The sequence below is a fragment of the Thalassophryne amazonica genome, chromosome 23 (assembly GCF_902500255.1).
Source record: "Thalassophryne amazonica chromosome 23, fThaAma1.1, whole genome shotgun sequence".
NCBI classification, from domain to species: domain Eukaryota; kingdom Metazoa; phylum Chordata; class Actinopteri; order Batrachoidiformes; family Batrachoididae; genus Thalassophryne; species Thalassophryne amazonica.
The window spans coordinates 85,277-96,381 of NC_047125.1; the positions used below are offsets into that span (position 1 = coordinate 85,277).

Here is an 11,105-nt window from a genome sequence, read left to right on the forward strand (position 1 = left end):
TCGGATAACGGCTGCATTTACGAAGAACAGACAGTTAAACACACAAAATTAGGGAGAAGGTGCGCTTTTAAAAAAGTTAGTCCCGTTAAAACGATACATGAACCTGTTAACTTTAAACTGCTGTTAGACGTCTAAGTCGACTTTTGTTTTGTTTTTGTTAGTCTTTTGTTTTTTATTTCTATCTTCCCGTTACAAACAGAAGGCGGCGCTCTCTCTCTCTCACGTTCCGCTTGAAGAGGTTAATAAGGAACTTAAAAACCGGACCCACCTGCCAGCGTGATGTCGGACAGGTCGTAGTTGCTGGCGGTCCGGGGGAACTCCCGCAGCTTGCGGTTGGCCAGGTGCAGCGCCCCGCCGCCGGCCGCCTCCTCCAGCGCCTTGTCCACGCTGCGGCTGGCCGCCACGGCGGCCGGCAGCTGGGCTCCGTCGCCGGCCGCCATCACACGCGCTCGGTGCGGCCGGTCCGGTCCGCTCTCATGCCCCGAGAGGCTCCGCCACCGAAAACTATTAACACCAAACGGTTCGTCGACGGTTCCGAGCGGAGCGACGCCAACTGTCAGCCTTTCAGGAAGCGGCGTCAAGCTAGCCGGGCTCAGCGCCCGCCTCACCGGAAGAGGAAACCGCGGCTTCAAAATAAGACGCTTGCTTTTTGATGTTTCTGGATTTCTTCTTTAATGCATGATTTTTGTCTACGTTGCATACTTTTTAATCGCAGTAATAAATGAGTTATGCTTTGCTGCATTCAACACTACGTGAATATTTCTAACATTTATAAACACGCTAGTTTGTAGATTCACACAAACAAAATATAATCAAATTTAGTCAAGGATTTATCAGTCCACAGCTGGGACTCATTCATGTAGGCTGCAGGCCTTTATTTTGACAGCGAAAACCGGATGCTAAGCTGCCATTGTTCTATCTCCAGCTCTTTGAAAGGGCGCAGCAGCTAGCGGGGCCGCGCGTGTGTGGGGTGGATAGGCGTGGCCACACCGCTCGAGTGACTCTGGCAGAAGGCGGGGCTTCAGACTGCTACCAGCTGTGAAGTTGATAGAAAAAACGGTACTTTGTGACAAATTCATGGTTGAATGTGATGTCAGGATGGACTACAGCGCCCCCTACCCACTCTTAGCTCCTTTCCTCACATCTGTCCTTGCTCCCTCCCCTCTGGAGCATCACAGCTGGGATCACCAATTCCAGTTTCATAGGTCCAAGGACCTGGCAATTATTACTTTTTAATTAGTCTCAATCTATAATAAGGTCTTGTGATCTTTCTTGAAGTAACACCCAGAACCTGTGAGACTGCAACCAGGAAACTGCCAGGTCTGAGGGAAGACCAGCGGGACACTCAGAGGAAGACGAGGTGGACAAAAGCCGTGAGAACCGGGACTCAAACCCAGTCAGCGTTTGACCCTCAAACCTCTCAGGATGTTTGCGGTCTCTGCTGAGGCCACCTGGGTATTCACACAATATTACACGAGCCGTTGTGTGTGTTTCAACAGATTCTGCACAATTATATGTCAAATATTTATTAATGTATATGTTAAAAACAACCCCCAGCAGATTAAATCCAAACCCCGTCAGATCAGGACAGCCCTTCTGTTAAAGCATCAGCATAGGACAGGTGATGGTGACAGTCTTTATTCAGAAATCATCTACAGGTTCTGCCTTAGTCCACCAGGAGGGCCGACAGGCGGGTTCCAGGTGCCGCCACACGGGAAGGTTTTATTTTGTTTTTTTTCACAAACTCAACCCACAGACAGGCCGCGGAGCCCAGCGGACAGGAAACAAACCGCAGGTGTTTTTTTTTTTAAACACCACTTTAACGGGAACGCCACAAAAGCAAACGGCAGAGAACAGAAAGGTGGGAGGACACCCCAAAAAGCTTCTTTGAAGCCACTTTAAAAAAACAAAAACAAACAAAACAAACAAACAAAAGAAAGAAAGGATGGGTGAGTGAATGCTACCGCTACAGGGCGACTAAAGCTAAGACATAAAAACACTCGATGCAGACTTCATCCTGAGATGGCACGACTTGGAGCACTTCAGTTATACGGTCTTCTGCTGGCCCTTCTTCCCGATCAGGGACTTGTGGATGTGCGGGATCACACCTGGAAGGGGGGGGGGCAAAGAAGAAACACACAGGTCAGTCAGCCCTAAAACTATAGACCTTTTATCCATCAGGGATTATATTCTTCAACTCCAGCCTTGCTGCCGTTGAGCAAACTGCACAGTTATTGTCATACGTTTCAGTTCACTGCAGTGACCCAACACAAAATACAAGAATAACCAGTAATGAGCAGATGTTTTGTTGCCACATGGAATGTCCTTTAGAACCACAGACAGACATGCATGTATGAGAACATGACCCGGACAGCGGGTATGGAGCCTGTATCCAGGTGTCACCTTATTGTCGGCAGCACTGACTGCAGATGTTACAACAAACCCATAAATGGAATGAGAGGTGTAATGTGGATGACTCAGTTATCTGCCAAAAGAAGCCTGAAAACACTCCTCCCCAAGACTAAACATGCTAGGCTAACAGGCTAACCTGGGTTCAGGGACTTAAAAAAAAAAAAAAAAAAAAAAAAAAAAAAAAAATTGCTGGTGACTGCGCCGGGATTCTCTTAACATTTGTTTCGTCTGAACACTAAAAAGTTACAAAACGTTTCAAAGTGCAATCAAAGCAGGACAGGCAGAGATATGCAGATGTGCCCTGGAGAGAAGGGGAATGAAAGTCAGTAGGAGCAAGCCTGAGGGGAAATGATGAGGTAAGGAGTTGAGGTGGTTAAGGTACTTGGAGTCAACTATCCGAAGTAACATTGTGGTAAAGAGGTGCAGAGGTGTATCCACAGGAGTGAAAGCTGACAGACTGCAGAGACACCAGCTATGTTGGACGGCTTAGAGATGGTGGCACTAACAAAATGACAGGAGCGGAGCCGATTTTCTCTGGGAGTGATGAGGATGGACAGGAATGAACATATCAGAGGGACAGCTCAGGTGGGACGGTTTGGAGACAAAGTCAGAGAGGCGAGAATTGAGATGGTTTGGACATGGCAGAGGAGGGACCCAGGGTCTATAGGGAGGCTTATTTTAAACCAGCTCTCACTCCTGACCATGCACCTAGGGTTTAGCTCAACACTAAGTAACTGTGCACACCATGTCCAAGTCACCAAGCAATCTTCCTAGATTGTCCCAATTCAGGATCGCAGCCTTCTCGGGGCTGTGTCCCACAAAACTCTTTAGGACATCAGACACCAGTCACCTAGCAACCCTGACAGCTGCACACCACTAGGCTAGTGGGTCTAACCCTAGCTCATAAAGATCATGTAATGGCTGGTCCATGTGGCAGCCAGGCAGAGGTTTCCCAACTACCCTCCATTAATTTATTTTTGACACTGGCTACACCTAATTACATGGTACACGAGTGCTAACACATCAAAACATGCTGTGTCTGATTATTTCTGTCTTTAAGATGACTGATTACTATTATGTTATTCACAAATTAGCATCACGGTTTACAGATGAGAGTGAACATATCAACAGACATTAAACACCGCCACATAGCTCTGGATCGCCTGGGAGAATGGGGTGCCCTCCGCTGGGCAAGAGGCACCCGAGCAGGTACAAACGGAGACGTGAGGAGCCAGCGGTCAGTCCCAACATTCTCATTTTACTACCACCACCGTTTACTTTGTATGCCAGAAATAAACAACATAACAGTGAATTTAAATAAAAAATGAATTGTTAAATTTTAGCGAAATTTCATTTTTTTTAATAATAATAATAATAAAAAAATTCAACTGTGGGCCAGTTACATTCCTGAAATGCTTACACTGGCAGACTAAGCTAACGCATGAGAAAATAACAGTAAACAAACACTAAAAATAATCACATTAGCCAGGCAATGGCGAGGCAAAAATTACCACTACTGTAATGCTACAGAAGTGTTTTGACTGGCACAAATACATATTATATAATTAAGAAGGATGTTGATGTATTCTGGGTGGATTTGGCCTGGGGCAGGGGGGGTTATACTGTAAACCTGGCATGCTGGATGGGTAAGAAAGCGACAGCAGCTGTGTAGGAATCAACACCGTTTGACTGTTTTTAGCCTGTTGGTGCTTCATGAAGCCGCTTAATAATCTGTAAAGCCAAACCAGAGTTTGTGAATGAACTTTGGTAAACGCACAACTCACGCATTTGTGATAAACAATGAAATCATTAAAGCAAGGTTACTTTGGTATGAAAAGTACTGAACAGGTATTTTATCTGCACTAACCAGGAGGAACAACATAAACTAATCTGTGCGCTGTGGGTGTGATTTTTATTCCTCCCCCACTTAAAACTACGCAAATCACCTCATCTGGGCTGTGATGATCTGAGACACATGATCTTGTTCACCAACCCCCACAATGAAGTATTTGTATCCCTGACAAAATACTGAATATCAGACATATTTGCATTTCCAGCAGCTCTAAAAACATGCACAAAAAACACAAGCCCTGAAGGCCAGTCCACACAATGCTCATCATATACCTAGTGGACTTAGCCACAAAAAAGGACTTTACTCTTAGGGTGCATAACTTTGGAATGTTCAGCTGATGTAAACAACTGATTTCTTGCCACAGTTTCCCATCCAACATCATCTCAGGGCGTAGTTTGATGACATCAGTGCCTACCCTCCATATGTGCTCAGGGACATAGTCCTATTTCCACAGGTGAGTAGGATGGTGAAATTTGCCTTTTTAATGGCTCCACTGTCACAGTTTACTCTCATTATGGTTGAATAGATATTGTATGTGCTACATTTACACAGCCAGGTACTTCACATGTTTTGCTTGATCTGGGGACAGGGTGTTTGCTTACAGACATGTTCATACTATGGAAACACTGCAGAAGTGTGCTTTAATTCTACTATAGTGCTATGAGTCAGAACACCTTTTCTAGCTTTAAGCCCGCCTCGCCCCCCGACTTTAAGCCCGGCACTTTACTTTAACTAAAAGTTAACAGCGGGATTACGGTGTGTGTGTGTGTTTAAAGACGCAGAAGAAATAAAGCCAGCAAGCCGCGGAGCCAGTGAGGAGCACAGAGGTGGCTCTCCAGGAACCTTTGGTTCAGTTCTAGCTGATCTGGTGTATTACAGGTGGACAGCAGCCTGGCGCACAGCCGTGGGACTGTACTGGAGCGTCTAGTTTTGGACTGCATTTAAAAAATGTGACATCTTTAAATGCTGCTGTGAATCTGTGAACTGAAAACCCACACTTTAAAAAGGGACCAGGTGTGCGAGGGCTGGAGGTTTGGACCAAACCCATACCTAAAAGTGCACCAACATGGCGTTATCATGCGAGCCATTCGAGGCTCTAATGACAAGTCGGTCATGGCTCACTAGAAGCTGCTACGTGGCATATGTGGGGTACAGAGAGGCACCTTCATAGCAGATACGTGATAGATGAAAACGTGGGTCAATTCTTCAATAGTCGCAGACACACCCATGCGTGGCTCATTATTCATTACTTATTATTCGGTGGGACCCAGGCTTTAAGCCCGGCACTCGTCCAGGACTCCCCCCAGGCTCCTTTACCTCCTCCAGCAATGGTTGCTTTGATGAGTGAATCCAGCTCCTCGTCTCCTCTAATGGCCAGCTGCAAGTGACGCGGGGTGATACGCTTCACCTTCAGATCTTTGGACGCGTTCCCTGCCAGCTCCAGAACCTGGAAGAACAGATGGGGTTCAGGTTCGGCTCCAGTTCCAGCGGGGCGCCGCAGGCGGTAAAAGCCGCGCGGGGAGCTCTTACCTCGGCGGTCAGGTACTCCAGGATAGCCGCGCTGTACACCGCAGCGGTGGCTCCAACTCTACCGTGGCTGGTGGTTCTGGACTTGAGGTGTCTGTGGATGCGACCCACCGGGAACTGCGGGGAGAAGAACCGGATCGGACGTGAGCGCGCGGAGACACAAAGAGGAGCCGCTAGCCGAGCAATGAATGAGTGTGACCGACCTGCAGCCCCGCTCTCTGCGAGCGCGAGATGGCCTTGGTCTTAGTCTTCCCGGAGTCTTTGCCTGCTTTACCGCCAGCCTGAAAGACACACGGAGGGAACCGGCGTTAGAGGCGCGCAGCCTCCGCTTTTTAACCGGACACCAGCCCGAAGGCGCCACTTCTTAGCATGCTAAGCTAACGTAGCTGCTAACGTTAGCCGCTAACCACTCACACAAGTGCGCTGGCGGTTCTTCAGCACTTACTGCTGACAAAGTCTAACCACGTACCGTCTTGTTCCATCACCTTAAAATAACATTTATACTCACCATAGTTACAAGGACCGGATAATGTTTCTACACCGAACAAGAAGAAAAACCGATCAACGACTATTTGAACTAACGCCCGCCTACTATTGTACCTTAAATAAAGACAACTTCATCCGGGCAACTACGGAGCTGACTATTAGCCAATCACATGTCAGAGAAGGTTTATTGGCGTCTCAGGCAGCAAATCACCGAAGAGAAATTTACTTTGCGGGAAAATTAACTGGGCGCAAAGCCAAATGGGTAATGTAGTTCCGACATTGAATTTGATCTCTTCACAAATTTCTGTGTAGGCTCTCAGTTGTCCATTCATTTTTTAAAGTTTAAGTTCTCCATACTTCTTTCATTTTCGTTGTGAGAAGATTTGATCACTTCATATTTTCATTTTTTTTTATTTCAATTAATGTCATTTCCATTATGATCCCATTAAAAATATTCTGATAGTGAACAGTGCATTAATCAATAGTTGGTTATGATGTATCATAAGCGCAATATTGATTATGTGCTGCCCAGATTAGTGCTAATACCCCTAGCACTTTGAGATTTATTGGAAATGTAAAGTGTATTATAAATTAATTATTATTATTATTATTATTATGTTGAACCTTATTCCACTTTGGCAACACTTAATCTGTAACAGAGTCATTTAATTGTGATGAAAATAGAAACACATTAAAATATCAAATGTTGATTAAGTGTTAATTTGAGAATATATTGATGAAATACTGTTGGACTGCCTTTAATTCTTTGTTATTCCCTTTTTAAACATTATTCTAGAACACTGCTCAAACAGGATTGATTTTCTAGTGTCTTTTTGGATACAAACACCAAAAATCTTCCCTCTGTCTTCAACACACTCTCTGTCCTCACTATTCAAAGGACCACATGCACTCTATGACATCATAGAAGAAGCTTTTATGAAGATGATTGTTAATTCTGATGGTCATGTAGATATGTCATCTTGCTGTTCTAGCTCTAGTCTTTAACCTAGGAGTGGACATCAGCTAGTAAGACTAGGCAGTGGAAGTTTGGTAGCACTAGCCTTTAGCCTAGGATGTACCCTGCCTGTCTTCCCTCACCTCCTATTAGGATGTCCCCTGTGTCAGCTTCGTTCCTCACCTGAATCCGGAGCTCCTGTCTCTTGCCAGCTGGAGTGAACTCCGTCCATTTGTAGGAAGAAGTCCAAGTCCAGGAAGCTGGGTTTTGACACAGTGTGGGCTTTGCCGATGTCCAGATGTTGGTCTGGACGGTGTGGCAACACTGCACTGGCTAGATGTACATTTTTAAAAGGCACTACATCACCAACCAAAAACACGCTGGTGTCAGGATCATATGTCAGCCACAGGAGGGCGGTGTTAGCTTACAACCACTGACATCAAAGTCAAACCAGCGCTGCATTACATCCTCAGTTGAGGTCAACAGAGTCTCATGACCAGGATGGAACCTGCATTGTTCCTCTTCAGTCAGAGGCTTGACTATCGTCTGAACCCTCCTTTCCAGCACCCTGGAGTAGACTTTACCAGGGAGGCTGAGTAGTGTGATGCCCCTTGGATTTGGCACACACTCTCTGGTCCCCTTTTTTAAATATGGGGACCACCACCCCAGTTTGCCAATCCTTAGGCACTGTCCCAGACCTCAACACAATGTTGAAGAGACATCTCATCTAAGACAGTCCCTCCACACACAGAACCTTCAACATTTCTAGATGGATCTCATCATCCCCGGGGCCTTGCCACTGTGGAGTTGTTTGACTACCTCAGTGACTTCCACCAGGGAAATTGATGAAAATCCTCCATCAGCTTCCAGTTCCGCCCCTACTATAGAGGGTGCTCTGGTCTGATGCAGGAGTTTGTCAAAGGGTTTCTTCCAGCACTGGATTACATCCTCAGAGTCCCATCTTTACTGTAGACAGCTTGGATGGTTCCCCGTTTTCCCCTCCTGAGGTGCCTCACGGTGCACCAGAAGCACCTTGGTGCCAACCGAAAGTCCTTCTCCATGGTTGCTCCAAACTCCTCCCACACCCGCTGCTTTGCCTCCCCCACAGCAGAGGCTGCTGCCCTTCAGGCCTGTCTGTACCTTACAACTGCCTCTGGAATCCTCAGCGATAACATATCCCAGAAGGCCTCCTTCTTCAGTCGGACGGCTTCCCTGACCACTGGTGTCCACGACGGTGTTTGAGGGTTGCCACCCCTTGAGACACCTAAGACCTTCAAGCCACAGCTCCCTGCTGCAGTTTCAGCAAGGAAAGCTTTGAACATTGTCCATTCTGGTTCAATGCCCCCAACGTCCACAGGGATTCTAGAAAAGCTCCGCCGGAGGTGTGAGTTGAAGATCTGTTGGACAGTGGGTTCCTCCAGACGTTCCCAGTCTGTTTGGGCTGACCAGGTCTGTCCAAAGTCCTTCCCCACCCTCTGATCCAACTCACCACCAGATGGTGATCAGTTGACAGCTCTGCTCCTCTCTTCACCCGAGTGTCCAGAACATGTGGCCTCAGGTCAGATGATACAATCACCTTTGAATAATTGGAAAATTTCAGGAAATTTGTTTTTGTTGTGTTTTTTCAGACTCACTGAATGAATCGTCTTTGTGATCATTTTGTTTTCAGATTCAGAGTCAAACTGTTTTCTGTTTGTGAGCAGACGGAGAATCAACACATCAAAGTGCTTTGATTGGAAAAAGACAACCAGGAGAGACAGATTTCAAGCTGTCAATCATTAACAGATGCCGACAGAAACAACAGTAAACAGGCAGAGTGGATTATTTTCCATATAGTAATTACTACTATTCATGAGCCTAAACAGTTGATCCACATCTGAAGCCTCCTGCCTGAACTATAAACCAGGTGAAGCTGCTCCATACTGAAGGTCATGAATGTAAAATCGGGGCTGTGAAATGAAATTGTGAAATTCGAGGAAATTTGCAGGGGATCTGGGGGGCACAGCCCCCAGGAGCTGGGGTCCAGGGGCCCCAGGGCCCCAGAAACCAAATAAATTTTGTATCTAATGATACACTTTCAGCGTCTCCTGGAAGAGCAAATCTCAAAATTAGTGGATATTTAACTGATCCTATATTCAACCTTTTATTCGACCTGTCAATGATCATGTTGAAATAACAGAATATGACGTGGAAGTAGGACCTGAAATGATTTTCCATTTAATTGTAAACAAAATTATGTACCAACTCAGAACAATTAAACTACATGAAATTCATGAAGACTGAAAAGACTGTTAAAGCTTTTCAAAAACCACAGCTAAAGCTTGGAGAATATTTGGAAAATCAGGGTAAAATATCAATAACATACAGTAGTGTTCAGAATAATAGTAGTGCTATGTGACTAAAAAGATTAATCCAGGTTTTGAGTATATTTCTTATTGTTACATGGGAAACAAGGTACCAGTAGATTCAGTAGATTCTCACAAATCCAACAAGACCAAGCATTCATGATATGCACACTCTTAAGGCTATGAAATTGGGCTATTAGTAAAAAAAAAAAGTAGAAAAGGGGGTGTTCACAATAATAGTAGCATCTGCTGTTGACGCTACAAACTCAAACTATTATGTTCAAACTGCTTTTTTAACAATCCTGTGAATCACTAAACTAGTATTTAGTTGTATAACCACAGTTTTTCATGATTTCTTCACATCTGCGAGGCATTAATTTTGCTGGTTTACTAGTGTGCTTGGGGTCATTGTCTTGTTGAAACACCCATTTCAAGGGCATGTCCTCTTCAGCATAAGGCAACATGACCTCTTCAAGTATTTTGACATATCCAAACTGATCCATGATACCTGGTATGCGATATATAAGCCCAACACCATAGTAGGAGAAACATGCCCATATCATGATGCTTGCACCACCATGCTTCACTGTCTTCACTGTGAACTGTGGCTTGAATTCAGAGTTTGGGGGTCGTCTCACAAACTGTCTGTGGCCCTTGGACCCAAAAAGAACAATTTTACTCTCATCAGTCCACAAAATATTCCTCCATTTCTCTTTAGGCCAGTTGATGTGTTCTTTGGCAATTGTAACCTCTTCTGCACATGTCTTTTATTTAACAGAGGGACTTTGCGGGGGATTCTTGGAAATAAATTAGCTTCACACAGGCGTCTTCTAACTGTCACAGCACTTACAGGTAACTCCAGACTGTCTTTGATCATCCTGGAGCTGATCAATGGGTGAGCCTTTGCCATTCTGGTTATTCTTCTGTCCATTTTGATGGTTGTTTTCCCTTTTCTTCCACACGTCTCTGTTTTTTTGTCCTGTAAATCCATTCAAAGCCACGTCTTTTTTTTCCAAAGAAAGTCTAAATTAATTTTAAAAAAAGTTACATAATGTTTTCTAAAATCCTGTTTGAACAGCACAATGTTTATTTTCCAGAGACAAAAATTCTTATCGTGTTTCCTGAGGGCACAAGATGCAGTGAGCTTTTCCCATTTATCTCACAGATTTGTTCATGAAGACTTGAAATTCAAGCCAGCACCAAGTCCACGGATTCTTGTCCTTCCTCAATGTCATGATCCTGCCCTTGCTGGGCCTCCTGTCTTACCTCTGAACTCTTACTCCCAGTCTCTGAGCTTTAGTATCTTTATTCTTGTCATGCTCCTGTTTTTGTTGGTTTTGTTTTCTGTGCATCTCATTTTTGCCATTTGTGCAGTTCTGCCTTAGTTTCTGTAGGTGTTTTGCCTCATTGTTTGTTGTATTACCTTTGTATTCTTTCACGTTTGGTCCATTAAGCGACTTCAGTCTTAGTTTAGTTCTGTTTATAACATTTATTGTATTAAGCTTTAGTCACTGTTTTTGGTTATTAT

General features: G+C 44.9%; 2 protein-coding genes across 2 annotated transcripts in view; both read right to left on the reverse strand.

The window, feature by feature from the left end:
* lrch4 (leucine-rich repeats and calponin homology (CH) domain containing 4) overlaps positions 1 to 577 on the reverse strand; it is a 37,575-nt gene extending 36,998 nt beyond the window's left edge. The window contains 1 exon segment of the mRNA XM_034164452.1: positions 269 to 577. Coding sequence (XP_034020343.1) covers positions 269 to 440 — 172 coding nt within the window. The 5' untranslated portion in view covers positions 441 to 577.
* Positions 578 to 1,622: 1,045 nt separating this feature from the next.
* Positions 1,623 to 6,430, reverse strand: LOC117504961 (histone H2A.Z). The gene is made up of 5 exons (XM_034164453.1): positions 6,300 to 6,430; positions 5,995 to 6,072; positions 5,795 to 5,908; positions 5,582 to 5,711; positions 1,623 to 2,108 (listed from the first exon to the last, which is right to left on the reverse strand). Exons 1-5 carry the CDS (start codon positions 6,300 to 6,302, stop codon positions 2,047 to 2,049), a joined length of 387 nt encoding a protein of 128 aa, XP_034020344.1. The 5' UTR covers positions 6,303 to 6,430; the 3' UTR covers positions 1,623 to 2,046.
* Between the last annotated feature and the right edge of the window lie 4,675 nt (positions 6,431 to 11,105).